The sequence below is a fragment of the Carassius auratus genome, unplaced genomic scaffold (genome assembly GCF_003368295.1).
Source record: "Carassius auratus strain Wakin unplaced genomic scaffold, ASM336829v1 scaf_tig00215810, whole genome shotgun sequence".
Classification (NCBI taxonomy): Eukaryota; Metazoa; Chordata; class Actinopteri; order Cypriniformes; family Cyprinidae; genus Carassius; species Carassius auratus.
The window spans coordinates 181,205-197,012 of NW_020528252.1; the positions used below are offsets into that span (position 1 = coordinate 181,205).

Genomic DNA, 15,808 nt, shown 5'->3' on the forward strand with positions numbered 1-15,808 from the left:
ACGATTGGTTGATTATGTACCATACCTGCATGATATTGGTCAAACTACTTTGGATGTTTTAGGCAAAATAGAAATCCTGGACGCGTCCTGGGAAAATGGCTCATATGAATACACCACTACTGAGATGGACACAATGAGGTTTGGTTAAGGTATTTTGTTGTGTATTGGAACATGCTAGATGTATTTGAGCGAAAGGATATCTTTAGGTAACTTCTCATCCAGGAACCCCATCTGTTAATGTATTAAAGAGAGCATCTACACTGTATATAATGATAACTGGAGTATGTTTAACAGAAAATACTATTTCAGAATTTCATATTTCATTTTTAATTCAATGTGTTAATTTAATTTCCTTTTTCTTTTTTGCATAGAAACACTGAAAAAGCCTCAGATTATGGACAAGGATTGCACAGATTTTCCTTTATAATCACAGAGGGAGTGATCTGTTGAATATGGAAACCAAATGATAATTAAAAAAAATGTTACAATAAAATACAAACAGGCTCTGCTCTCTAGGCAAACACCACTTTTATATTCTTACATAACTGGCTCTCAAAACAACACTTTAGCTGTTAGTCTATGTGGGATTGTCTGATTCACACTCATTTAAGTGCTTGTGAAGAAAAATGCTTGATGCTATTGGACAAGAAACGTTCTTGATTCTGTTGATCTGATGTGAGCTGTAAACTGCAGACTGATGGGTTGTCAATACACTTATAGGCAATGCATTTAGTCACACTTTGAAACAAACACGTTCATTCTTCACAAGTGCAATGTGTTTTTGAACACTTTTCTTATTAGTGTGTTATGAATTGTGCGGTGCAGATTTTTTATGCAAATGTGTTTTCGATATACATGAGATCATGACGTGAAAAAAACAAATATAGTACATCTGTTCTTCAAGTACACATTTAGCTTACATGGATATCAAAGAGATGTGGGATCGCTCTCCTGTCAAGAATTATGTGTTTATCACCTACAGCTTGTCGTCGTTTTAAGCACCGCTTCACACAAGAGAAACACCAAACACCTGCGTCGAATATCCACAGTGCTGGACATCAATGAAAGACCAAAACATTGTTTGAGGCAGTGCTGTCCTCTAGTGGAAGAAAAAGTTAAATGCATTGGGTGCAGCTTATCATTATTGTCATGATTATACATTTGACAAATTATTATATTTTATTATTGTTATAATCATTGTTGAAATAAATATATTCAAAGTTTAATAGTCAGTATTTTTATTCAAACCTTTAATTAACTTATTGTTAACAGCTGTGATTTTTTTTATTTATTTAAATTTTTTATACAACGCAGATAAAATTATAGACACTTGGTTTTGAAAGACATACTGTATTAGATAAAATATGCTAACTTAAAAAGGCTATGATATACTATAAATGAATAATTATTCCACTTAATCCAGAATACTTTCCAGAAAGTTGTCCCCTTCGTAGGGCTGTAGCTAGTGGGAATCGTTCTAAGGTCCAGGATTTTTATTTTAGTTAAGTTTATATTTTACAAATCATCAAAAAAAAAAAAAAAAAAGCTAAAATATGAGTAAAAAACTAATCTATAACAAAAAATATGTAAACATATGTATAATTCTTAATTATTTGTCCCTGGACACTATATAGTCAGTAGGAGGCCCAAAATACTATAGCTACAACCAAGCTAGATTTTGCATTCTGAATATATAGAAATGTGCCATTTTCAAAGGTTTATGTAATATAAAATGTGTTTAAATTCACTAGGTGGCAGTGTCTCCATTCAAAACCAAAAAATCATTCTGTACTATGTGACCCAAACATTTTATGAAACACACTTAAATACATACATATTTTTGAAATTAAATGAGTAATATGTGTTTTACCCTGTTATATTTTACTGGCTGTTCTGTAGATAGATGCACGTATGATGGCAGTGATGTATATGAACGCTGTGATGCTGGGAGTGTGTCCGCTCTAACAGCCGGTGCAGGCCACATTGGCGCAGATCTCACAGGGGTCTACAGGACTGATGATTTTCACTGTTGACAGAGCATTAAAAAGGTCAGTCTTTAATGTCTAATGACCCTGTATTATGTTTGCTTATAATCACGCAGCTTATCCAATCTGAAAACTTCTGGGGTGTTCTCACATTCAGCTAATAAAACAGACTTTGTTTATAAGATGGCAATAAAAGATATGGCCCATTACAGAGAAGGGCCATGTTTACAAAGAGAGATCTCTATCTGCCTCGCTAAAGTACAGTTTTACTGCTTAGAGGTTGCTCTTTTAAAGCTATTGACACGTAATGGAGTTATATTTCATTTAAATATCAACTTGACACTTGTTTCTCCTTAGGAGACATTAAAGACACAAAAGAAACAATTTACCACCACACAGTAAGATTATAGAGCTAGCATGATTAAAAAATAGCCCAAATGATTTGATTATGAAGCTATTTGATGAGAAATGTTTGAGTTCATTTTGACATCACTGACTTTTAATCTACACTATACTATTTAAAATATTGGGGCCATTAAGTTTTTTTTAATTATGATTATTTTTTGTATAAATTTTATTCAGCTAGGATGCATTCAATTGATCAAAAAGTCATTTATAATGCTACAAAAATACTATTTAAAATAAATGATTTTCTATTCATCAATGGATTTGGAAAAAAGACACTGAAGATGAATGATGCCGAAAATTCAGCTTTGCCAGGAATGAATTACATTTAAAAAAATCATCAAAATAGAAATTTTTTTCACTTGTAATAATATTTTATAATATGAATGTTTTAGTGTATTTTTTTAAACTAAATGATCACTAGTATGAATTACAAAAGCACAGTTGGACGAGGAAATGCATGATGCATCAAGACTAGAGAAATATTATCAGCCGTCAGTTTTTTTGATCAGGCCCACTGCCAGAGCCGTAATGGCAGCTGCAGTATCACAGTTAAGGTGATTACACCCCTCCGCTGCTGTCTGTCACCGGTGGAGAAGGCAAATGAGTGCCTGGGAGACTGACGGGAAAATAAGGCTGCCCTTTAATGCAGCCTTATGACACAGCCGGGAAAAAAATGGCAATACAACTGTGTTCGGTTTAAAGATTTGTGTGTGTTCATCATACACGCCTTTGACAAATCGTGTTAACTGTTGCAATGACCAGAGGAACACACTTCTATTCTTTCACTACCACACGTTTTAATGCTGTCCTTCTGAAAGACAAAAACAAGCATTCTAGTGTTTGTTTCAAAGCAATGACTCATCTGAACGCCTCTGATTGGCCACTGCGTTCATAAACAGAATCGTTCGTGTGATTGTTTTTCATGGCCGGCACTGTAAAAAGAACTATTTTAAAATAATTATATTTTGAAATGGAATTTATTCCTGTGAAGGCAACACTGACTTTTCAGCATAATTATTTATGGTCTTCAGTGTTGCATGATCCTTCAAAAATGCTGCTCAAGATATATTTCTTCTTATTATCCATAAGTGTGACTTAATATTTTTTTAGAAACTGTTATGCATTTTTTTTTCAGGATTCTTTGACAAACACAGTTAAAAACTGCATTTATACAAAAAAAATAAAATAAAATAATTTATATATATATATATATATATATATATATATATATATATATATATATATATATATATATATATATATGTGTGTGTATATATATATATATATATATATATATATATATATATATATATATATACACACACATACATATATATATATATATATATACACACACACACATATATATATATATATATATATATATATATATATATATATATATATATATATATATATATATATATATATATAGAAACAGTTCTTTACTGTCACATTTGATCAATTTAATGCACCATTGTTGAACAGAACAATACAATAGATGTATTCAAGATCTCAATTGTCTATATTTATCAATGCTTTTAGAGCACACCAACCCAGACGCTGGAAGACTTCTTCAGCATCATCTTTTCTGCACATCACTCTGAACTCTCCTGGCAGGTCAGGGTCGGCACACAGGGATGCTGCACCGCCGTAGGTCTGTCGCGGGTTTGTACTCGTGTCAGTCTCCATAAGATTTTTCAGGGTCTTCACTGCCTCCAGGGAGAAACTGTACCCACTGTCCTATAAAACAGACATGCAATAAGAAGCTAAGATGTGAATTATTACTCCACACTGCAAAGGCATTTTTCCCCCACATAGGTCTGCATAAACCAGTCATTAAAGAGGAGACTTTTTAAACTGAAAGATATCTAGGTACAGACCAGCAAAGATGATAGCCAGGGTCTCTTTTAAAGGGAGGTACTGAGAGTGAAGAGCATTAGCCACCATTTACATTGATTGATATTGAAAGACTGAATCTGAATTATACACTGAATAAAATCCAGCCATTCATAAATAGTTAAAAAGAGAAACATCAAATCATTTTCCATTAATGTCAAGTTCAACTGATATCCACAAAAAAATCTTCCAAATGTATGCTGAACATTGAAAAAATAATATTGATTTGGTCATAGTCAGCTTAATTATATGCTAAGATAAATATTATAAATCTTTCAAGAATGTATCTGGGTCTTTCCCAACCAAAACCTAAAGAAGGGAAAAATAAATTATATTTCACTTAAAGAAAATGAAGCATATTTTAGGAATATTCAGTTTTACTCATGGCAATTAAGCACATTAAATTAATTTATGATATACAGTATATATATATATATATATATATATATATATATATATATATATGTATGTATGTATATATAGCAATTCTCAACATTCACAGTTATTCTCATTACTATAAAATAAGTATATTATATGTATGTATTTACAATAAAATATAAGCCTGTATTACAATGACTTTTGTTTAGATCAGCATAAATTATTTAATTAGTATGTAAATTATCTGAAAGATTTAAAAGGGTTGTGAGTATTTAAAATATTGCAGTGTTACAATAATGAGCATAACCACTGAGAATATCAGGGAATTATTATAAATACACACAAGAAAAAACAAAACAAAAAACAATTCTGGAAACACTGTGGTAATGAGAATTGGTGGTGTATTAAAAAGTTAATTATAATAAAATTCGGTCATATTTTATTTTGGGAACTGTTCTCACTATTAAGTAACTATGAAGTTTTGCCTCAACAAATTCCTAATTTGCTACTTATTAATAGTTAGAAAGGTAGTTGTTCATTGTAGGTATGGGGTAGAATTAAGGGATCTAACATATGCAGAATAAAGCATTATGTGTGTATGGGTAAAATTCAATTAATAAATTATATCTATATTTACTTTGTACAGTTGCAATCAAAATTATTCAACCCCTTTTGACCTGCAAGACATTTTGCTGCGGAGAACAACATTTTATGAAATCAATTCAATAAAGGCATCAGTAAAGTATTAGAGAAAGTTTGTTAATACACTTTGATGGATTCTGAGAATGGAGCACTGATGAATCATGATGAAATTCAAATTGGCTCTAAACATTCATGTTCAAAATTATTCAACCCCCTTTGTGCAGAATCTTATATTCTTTAAAATCACCAATAAACGCTGTCTGTAAGGGTTTAGAAGCTTCTATCACCAATCTACTACAGTCTTGGCCCATTCCACACCTGAAAAAGTTTCCAGATCACTGATAATCTTTGGTTTTCACATTTTCTTGAAATTCAACCAGATATTTGCAATGAGAATTAAGCCTGGAGACTGAACAGGTCACTCAAGTACATTCTATGACTGAACCCTGAACCAAGCAGTAGTAGATTTGGATGGTGCACTTTGGGATGACTGTCCTGCAGGAAAGTCCATTGATCATCAGCTTCAGTCTTTGGACCAAAGGCATCACAATTTTTGTCAAAATGGCCTGATACTTCAAAGGATCCATGATGTCCTTCATACAGTCATGATTTCCACTTCCTGCTACAATAAAGCAACCCCATAACAGGACTGATCCACCTCCAAGTTTGACGATGGAGATGGTGTTCTTCTGCTTATGAGCAGATGTACAGTTGATCCATGGGTCCAAAAAGTTGCAGTTTGGTCACATTACCCCATAAAACATTCTTCCAGAGCTCCACAGGTCTACACAAATGAATTTTATCAAGTTCAAGTTGTCCTTTTGTTCTTCTTGATCAAGAGTGGTATTCTACAAGATGTCTCAACATGAAGGCAATTCTTGTCTAGTGATCTTCTTAAACACTGAACTGAAATGATTTCTTCCTTTCATTGGGTCATCTTGCAAGTCTTTGGCCGTACATTGCAGGTTTTTCTCAGTTGCTCTGATTAAACATTTTATGATATTGTGCTTTTTCTTCAACACCCTCAAAGCTTTCTTGTAAAACACACTTTAAGCTAAGAAATAAGGTTGAGAGCTGTGTCTCTAGGAACTTTCAATGTCTTGGAAATCTTCATATAGCCTTAGACTTTCTAAAGTAATACAATATTTATTCTCTTTAGCATTTTTGCTACTCAACTTCAACACATGCATGGGCTAACTGTATGTGTAAACGCTCAAGCTAATTCTGTTTTTAATAGAGTTTCTAAAGGCTTAATTGTGTTTTGAGACTGTTTTATTCCCCACCATGCAAATAAGTGATTAAAAAACAGTAATGTTGAATAGGGGTTGAATAATTATGACATTGCAGTATTATTAAAAAAATATTATAACTCACTAAATATTACATTATATATTGACAATATCATGTTTTATATGCCAGTGAACTGTTATAGATGCAATTTTAATTTTATCCTGGATCTTCAGAAAAGCTTGTATTAGTAAAGTACTGCAGTTTCTGAGGGGTTGAGTAATTTTGATTGCAACTGTATATTAACTGAAATATTGCTTTGATATTGTGAAGTGCAATATGAGTGTTCATGTGTGAGATCTCTGAGGCCTGCTTCTGTGTGAATATGAGGAGATTTCACGATTACCTGCTTGTTCTCATATGCTTAGGAAAAACAGGATACCATCTTGAATCTCTTACAAGAATAAATATTTAAAAGACTCTGAATGTGTTCTTGATTTAAGAAGAAAAATTCTACAACATGTGCTTCATAAGTACTAATAAAGAGCCAATAAGCTAGAACAATGCATGCTAATTAACAACTTCTAGTGAGAACTGGTCCCTAACCTAAAGTGTTACTATACTTTCCAATCATAATTGTCTAAAAAAGTACTTTTCTTAACCCTTGTGCGGTCTTCGGTCATTTCCGACCGGAATATTTTACGTTTTGAAATGTTAAAAATCACAGCTTCATCGGAATGATATGAAATGCGGTGACTTTCATGGCATTTGGGGTGTGAACATACAAAAAAATTGAGGGCATGATTCGAACAGTCTAAGTGGGCGTAAAAAAAATAGTAACACTCATGGTCTTCGGTCAAAAATGACCGTCCATAGGAAATGAATGGGAAATAGACAAAAATACAACAATTCAGAGAATATTTGTGTACACAATCTACAAATCGATCACAAAACTGAAAAAAAGTGCACAGCAGTGAAGGGATAACACTATAAAACATCAAGAGTGTGATATTGACACATCCAATCACACACAGATGCACACACACACACACACAAACACATACACACACACATACTTACACATAGACACCTATGAACTACTGTGTCTGTAACACAGAGCAAAGTTTTGAGAATGTGAAATCCATTCAATAATTCAGTCATAATGCAGAGAAAATCTAACAGCAGTGAAGGTATGACACTCTAAATAATCACATACACACACACGCGCGCGCGCACACACACGCGCGCACACACCTATGACCTGCTGTCTGTAAAACAGCGATGAGAAGCAAGCGCTGCCTCTTGGGTTTGTCAGTGCACTTAGAAACTCAGACTTGGTCCTTTGCACCATTCTGAGGATTCTTATTTTTTATTTTTTTGCAGGAGCTCTGTGCCACTGAACAATATGTTCAGGTTTGATTGCAATCATAATGCAAAAACTTTAATGCAAATAATGCATGAAATCATTATTTATAACAGAAGAAATATTAAAAAAATATACAAAAAGTACTCTTTAGAATATATTAATATATATTCAAGTCCACTACTTAATATGAGTAAGCAATTATGTCTAAAAACAATAAGGGAATTCACAAGCCTCTCTATAGATTCCTATACTGGTAATAAGTGGTTGCACCATGCACTTACATGTTTTTCTTTCTTTGCTCTGACCAGGTGGCGCTAAAAAATCTTCAAAAAAAATGTATTTGAAAGGCCTAGTCTCTGGTTTAATCTGAAATACAACATTAATTCGAAAATAATTTAGAAAAATTAGAAAAAAAAAAATTATGTACTATTTTCTATGAGAAAAATTGTTCATAATTATTGCATAAATATGAATTAATACCTTAAAATTTTCTCAAAATACAAAAGAAAAAAGAAAAAATATTATTGAATAAAAATATATTCCACTGATTTTACTGGGGGGCAAAAAAGTTACATTTTAGGTGTCCGGTCACTTATGACCCCTGAAGACCCTGAGTGTGACTCCCAAATGAGGGCCGCACAAGGTTAATGGAAAATATAATCTTGTCATATTTTTGTCAGATTCTTCTTTTCACAGACAATGCGAATCGTATAAAGGATATGACCGTGTGAAATCTGAAAAAGACATTTTAAATAAATCTCCGATTATTGGAGTATGTTTTACAAGAAAATATTATTTCAGTTTTTCTGATGAAAAAATTTAATAACAGTAGTAGTATTTGAAATTTTAAAATTGCCCTAATGTTATCTGTTAAATATTTACATTATAAATGAAGGTTCACTATATACTCCCACAAGTTGCCTATATTAATCAAATACAGAAACGCTTTGAGATTGCAGTATCTTTCCCCAAACAAATTCCCAATTCAATCCAGCCTCACAAAGTGAGAGCGGTTTGTGAGAATGGGCCAGTTCTGACTTACCGTAACCTGCACACATTGTAAGATTTGGAAGAAGCGGGTCAGGAGGAGGACGAATATCAGAGCTCTCATTTTCAGCCTCAGATGGACAAGTTCAGAAGAGTGGCTCTGCATGGAGAGAGATTCCATTAAGTGAATTCAGATGTACATTAGGTCAAGCTATATAAAGTGTGATTATTGAGTTACTAAGTAACCTATTAAGACCTGGTGGTCGAATACAGCCCGTCGTTTACATTTTGACCTCCTCCTTGATAACAAAAGAGGATGTATGTGTTTTCTCTATATGAATCATATGCAGGCCTGTCAGTAAGTGACAAACAGTGGGCCAGGTAATCTCATAAATCCATCCGCTACGAGCACATACAGGACATAGATGTCAGCTGGCCGGCTTGCAAACTGCGATTAGAAATTAGATTGTACACAAGGTCATTTCTCTATAAATTGCAGAGCTGTCAGGGTTTAATAGTAGGGCTTGTGCAAATTGATATCAGTTCGGAAGCAAGTCTGAATCAGTGACCTGATATTTTTATAAAAAAATAAAAACGGAACATGTTTGTGCTTTGAAAAATGAGAGACTCGGGCAATGCAATTTATTTTTTAAAAGTCAAACTTATTTTAAATTCATGCGGCGTTATTACAATGGTGAAGACGCTGGGGTGTCACATAGTGTAGATGTGTAGATGCAACCTTAATTAAACACAGCTGATACAACTAATCAAGTCCTTCATGCTTATTTGAAAACTACAAGGTATGTGTCTTGGAGCAGGGTTTGGACAAAACTCTGGTGGGTTCTGGCCCTCCAGGACACCCATGTTCTAAACTAAAATAAACGAATCAATCAAGTTGCATCCCAAATTATGCACTATACACTTATACACTATATACTTTTTTGCTTAATTAAGTGAATAATCCAGATATTTAAAGTGCAATTTTTCTTTTTTGGAATTTTCAATGTGAACACTACTTGCACTATTTATACTACAAAACTGCATTTAATAGTATGCAAATGAGGACGCACCGAAAGAGAAACCATGGAAAAGTACTACAGAGGAATGGAAAAACATGTCCTGTTTGAATGACCTCCACACGGCCTTGTCCATGGCAACATATAGTTTACTCGCCAAAACTGAACAAAATGTAAGCTGAACTACCAGTCAGTACTGCATGCTATGCACAAAGTACATTTAAGCATTTAAGACAATAAAGACTTACGATTAAAATAATAGATTATAATAAAGTATTGTTTGAGAAATGAGCTGGTGTGATCTCATAATGCATTGCGATAAAACACAATGCATAATCCTAATAAAACTGGGCTGTGACACAACAGGATACTGTACTTGCGTCAGTCCACTGATCTATTGCAGCTGTGCAATATATTACTAAATACAAAAAGATGGGATGATTTGCATAATAAATGCATTCAAAATTTGCATTCAGTGCATGAATAAATGACATTGTATTAAAATATATTTAAAACTGTTTATATATATATATATATATATATATATATATATATATATATATATATATATATTACTGTAGTTTGTTTTTCAAATAAATGCAGCCTTGCTGAGCATAAGAGACTTTGACAACATTTCAAAAACCCAAACATATAAGATGCAAGATGCTTAGGATAACACTCGTATGTCTTCTCCTTTTGAAGATTTCAATACTGTCACCTAAAATTCAGAAAGAACTATTTATTCAAGGCTGGTTGGCCTCCCTAATGACCAAAACCTTCAAAGTGAAAGAAAAGGTGTACTCTCTTTCATTCTGTTGTTCACCATTTCACCGAAGCTTTCAAAACAAGTAAATTACAGATCCATCAGCAGCCTGCTTCTATTTTCTAGAGCTTACAAGCAAACACGGAGCGGCACGCAAAAAGAACATTGTACCTAATAAATTTTTACTCAAAGCACAAGGCAGCAATCAAGGTGGCTGTTTTATGTACAAATGTTGTGCTCCATAAAGGTTTGCATTCTCATCTGGACAACGGCTGATCAGGAATGTGTTATGTTGGGTTGATGTACTGATGTGCTGTCTATATGCAATCAGCAGAACGGTTTCACCATACACACACACACTGTTCAAACTCACACAAAAACACACATTCATGCCTGAAAGATTCCATTTTGAGTAGGTAATGAGAAAAATGTATATTTAAATGAGCAGTCAAGCAGTTTCCTGAAGACATATATCAGTAAATATAGTCTTCCCATTTAATATTCCTGTCACTCAACATTCAATAAATCTTTTATGAGCAACAGCCCACTGAACCTCATCAAGAACTCCATGGGTATGTTGCTTTCAAATTGACTGAATATAAACATGAGGTAGTCTGCTCCCCCTATGCCAATCAAAAAGAATGACATGAAATGGTTTGCACTCAGACATCTTGACATCTTCATTCATTACAAATGAACTAATTGCCTAGTTTCGGCTGTAAAATTGTATAACATTTTTGCAACATCAATCAATTTCTTTGAACAATAAATATAATACATGATGCACAGGAAACAGATTTTCGGCTTTTTTTATTCTTTTTTATTGAACACTGAGGCATTGCCACACATAAAGGAGTATAAAACAGAGAAACAGTCAAATAAAAAAGACACTTCTTTCTTAAATAAATGAAATATGTGTTGTAACAAAACATGGGAAAGAAAAGAAGGGAATTAAATTTAAGTAACAGTTCATAAACCGTGTTCTGCCATTCAGGCAACATTCGCAATGTTCAATTGTTAGAACTTATGGCAGAAGATGAAAGTACGCGGATTTTATGAAGTGAAGGTGATGATAATCAAGCGAGGGGATGATGGAAGGAATTAGCAACCAGTACAGGCCGCAAAAGCACATATTTCACAGACGTCCACAGGCACAGATGCTGAAACAGACATAACAGGATCTCAGGTTAGACATTAAAATGTTATTTATTTACAGTACATTGTGTACGATTATTGAGCATGGTTTTAAAAGTAAACCAGGGCTATTACCTAGCCTAGCGAAGGACATTGTTGCTCCTCTCTTCATGCACAGAGGCACAAACTCCTGAGGCAGCGTGGGATTGGAACATACAGAAAAGTAGCTCGTCTTGGTCAACCGAGGGTTTTGTGTTTGTGGTTGGCCGATTAATTGCTGGAGAACTTTCACCGAGTCCAGTGAAAAAGAAAAATCGCCTTCCTGCAGGAGGGAAATCGTAGAAATAAACGGATGAGTCTGAATGCAATGATCGAACTATGCCTCAGCATTGACCGTTGACTTAAACTTAATAACCTTTGGCTGAATGATTCTTTATAAATAGCTCAAACAACTCATACATTTATTGAATACACATTTGAGCTACAAATGCAACAATATACAGGTTTCAGAATGAAGTCAGCTGCAAATTGGTGCAATTCTAAGGATATTACGTCCATAAGTCATGGAATAGAGTATTCATAAGGTTCATTTAAATTAGTAAGAGTTTTTTTTTTTACAATAAAAGCTTGAACTTACCTGGACTTGCACAGCCTCAGAGACCAGGCAAAGAGCCACGATGAGGAAAGCGACAGACAAAATGGTTTTCATGCTGGCTGCTTCTTCTCGAGAAGTGTTTAGTTATAAAATGTTTTTCGGTTGTTGTCAATGCAATCTCTGCCTTTCTCCTCTTTCCCTTCTCCTCTTATATAGGAAAGGGTCAGACCACCAGCCTATCAGATCCGGCCATTGTTTCTTTGCTGTTAATGAATAAAGAGGATAAATTTTACAATGTCGTAAAACAGAATTCATAAATCCTACGTGACCTCGTCTGTAGTTGTGACATGCACTTTTATGGATCTTTTAGTTAGGTTTGCCTTGTGGCCTGTTCTTCATTCTCTAGTTTGGGTTAATTAATAACCACCCAATGAGCACACACACAGGCTATGACTACATGTTTAGTCATTGTCTGCAGTACACGTTCTGCAAATATTACACTAATGATCTAATATACCATGCTGTACGAAACATACATTCCTCTGTGGATCTTTGAAAACTGACTTTCTCGGGACCCTAAGTGAGTGATATATAACTATGTAAAAATATACAAATGTAAAGAATATCATAAGATTGCCTATTGCAAACATTTAGTCTAGGTCACTGGTTCACATCTAGTGGGTCATTGCACAAAACGTTCTGAAAAGGTCATGCAGGACGGCAAAGAAATAATAAAATGTAACTAAATATACACTCATGCATATTAATCTAATGGCGGTGTATTTTGGTGCAAATATGTCAGTTGTCAACACGGTTAAGGCTTCATGCTTAAAGAAATACAATATTTTGCTCAGCTCTTTTGAATTTTTTATTTATCAAAGAACCCTGAAAAAAAAAGTATCACAGTTGACACAAAAGTACTGTTTTTAACATTATTAATTAGCAATATTAGCATATTAGAATGATCGGAAGGATCATGTGACACTGAAAACTGGGTAACACTTTAGAATAAGGTTCCATTAGTTAATGTTAGTTAACTACTTTCCTTAGCATGAACTAAGCAAGAACAATCCTTCTACAGCATTTATAAGTCTTAGTTCATGTTAATTTCAACATTTACTAATGCATTATTTAAATCAAAAGTTGTGCTTGTTAACATTAGTTAATGCACTGTGAATTACCATGAACTAACAATGAATAACTGTATTTTCATTAACTAACATTAACGAAGATGAATAAATACAGTAATAAATGTATTATTCATTGTTTGTTCATGTTAATTAATACATTAACTAACATTAACTAATGGAACCTTATTCTAAAGTGTTACCGAAAACTGAAATATCAATAACAGAAATAAATTACAGTAAATAAAAAATTTAATTGTAAAAATATTTCACATTATTGCTGTTTTTATTGTATTTCAATTAAATACATGCAACCCTGGTGAGCATAAGAGGCATGTTTTAATAACTCTAGTGTAATTTGTGCTGTTTTGGGTCACCACAAGTTCAGTTTTAAGTTTGGGCCTTGCCACAAAACTAGTTAAGGCCCACCAGGGAAGTACAACAAAGTGGATCTGATTCTTCAACATTACTATGGAAGCATATTCATGTCGCACGTTAACTGGATATTGTTTAAGAACTAAAAAAAGATTAAACTTCACTGTTCAGTTATCAGTTACAAATCACTATTATGCAATCAAAATCAATATGCTAAATGGGCAGTGTATGAAAGTTCATATTAAACCATTATCAATAATTATCATTAAATTGCTTATTTTTTTTAGATATGTATTAGTATAAAGATACTCTATTCAGTTATCCGTGCTGATAAAATGAACATTAAGACTGATGTCTGTCAGGTTCTGATAAAGCCCTTAATCATTAATCAGAAAGTTTCTTCTTTAAAGTTTCACACAATAATCTGTTCAATCCACTCAAACCTTCAGTTCAGCTAAATGAAATTTCAATTTGTGTATAATTCTAATAATTACCAGGTTAAAAGCTTTAGTTTGATACTGTGATGGTGCCCACACCTGATGACATCATTTAACTTCAGCATTGCAACTCCTTATCGACCAAGCCTCTTCTTTCCTTTGTCAATATACGTGATTGTTCGCACTACGGACATTCATAAACACATTTTCAGCTTCCAACACAACCCACATATCTCACACTTATCAAGTGCATGTGGACGTCAGGCAGAACCCAACGCTCCTGTTTGTACATAGGAAGCTTCCCATGCTTTAATATGCCATTGCTTATCATGGCTCAAAGACAATGATCATTATGTATTGTGTTTACTTAATATTGTCAATAATCTCCTCCCTGTGAAGGCGCGTTCTGTTTTAAAACTGCTTTATGATTTAATGGCCCTAATTACACCGTAACTGCTTTGACCTTTGCATCAGACACTCCAAGAGCTGTGAGAACGAATTCAGGACAGTGGAAAATGTCTAAAATATATTGTAAGTCCCTTTGCATGAACATAAAAATAAAGTAGATAGAAAATATTAAACTTTAATTAATACTGAAACAGTTCATTGTGTTTTATAAAGCCTGTACCAATAAAAATGGTTTAGATGTTCAATATAAAATGATTACAAATATTAAAAATGATCGAATACATTTTTTTAATAGTTGCATTTTCTTAATTCATTGCCTTATATTGAATATTTTTCTGTTTTGTTCATTTGATCAACAGAAGAGTGGAGAGGGGAGTAAATGGGTTTGGGTAATGACAGGCCAGATCTGAACCTGAATTATTAGTCAGTGAAAGCTTGCATTCATGAGAGCACATCATTTGTGTCTAAATCAAATATAATTCACCGAAAACTAGGTTTTATAAGACACCGCTTATGAAGAGAACATCTTTCATTTTTTTATTTCCTTGTGCTCCTGCTCCAGCATATTGTGTATTACAAGCATCGTCCTTTGCAATTCTAAACGTTTTGATGCAGGCCAATGTTAAACAACTGCAGATGGTCCATATTTATTTGAGATGACGCATGAAAGGAAAGAGCATGTCAGATGAGAGGATATTTACAATGATTTTTCAGTGAAGTAAATTTTTGATCTGATTTTTTTTTTTTCAAACAAATGTAATGCCCCTCGGAGAGCGGAAGTCTAAATCAGGACTAAAAAACCTGTCCATAGCTAAACCTGTCTCACCTGTGTTCATAATGATAGGACTTCAAGCCAGTCATATCGAGCAGATATTGTGCCAAATGTGCCAAAAGTACCTCTGTGTGGATGACGTGAATGACAGCTCACATGAACATTGAGTAAATCAATCTATCGCTCTCTCTCTCTCTATATATACTTTGTTCTTTAAAGATAAAATCGTAATCATATACTTTTATATTTCAGTAATATATTTATTTAATTTCACAGTACTTGATTAAAG

General features: G+C 33.5%; 2 protein-coding genes across 2 annotated transcripts; both read right to left on the bottom strand.

Annotated features, from left to right (window-relative positions):
* Nucleotides 1-1,772: 1,772 nt before the first annotated feature.
* On the bottom strand, nucleotides 1,773-10,044 carry LOC113095952 (guanylin-like). The gene is made up of 4 exons (XM_026261319.1): nucleotides 9,988-10,044; nucleotides 8,948-9,052; nucleotides 3,950-4,136; nucleotides 1,773-2,026 (listed from the first exon to the last, which is right to left on the bottom strand). Exons 1-4 carry the CDS (start codon nucleotides 10,042-10,044, stop codon nucleotides 1,962-1,964), a joined length of 414 nt encoding a protein of 137 aa, XP_026117104.1. The 3' UTR covers nucleotides 1,773-1,961.
* Nucleotides 10,045-11,464: 1,420 nt separating this feature from the next.
* Nucleotides 11,465-12,602, bottom strand: LOC113095951 (guanylin-like). The gene is made up of 3 exons (XM_026261318.1): nucleotides 12,443-12,602; nucleotides 11,941-12,127; nucleotides 11,465-11,831 (listed from the first exon to the last, which is right to left on the bottom strand). Exons 1-3 carry the CDS (start codon nucleotides 12,512-12,514, stop codon nucleotides 11,773-11,775), a joined length of 318 nt encoding a protein of 105 aa, XP_026117103.1. The 5' UTR covers nucleotides 12,515-12,602; the 3' UTR covers nucleotides 11,465-11,772.
* Between the last annotated feature and the right edge of the window lie 3,206 nt (nucleotides 12,603-15,808).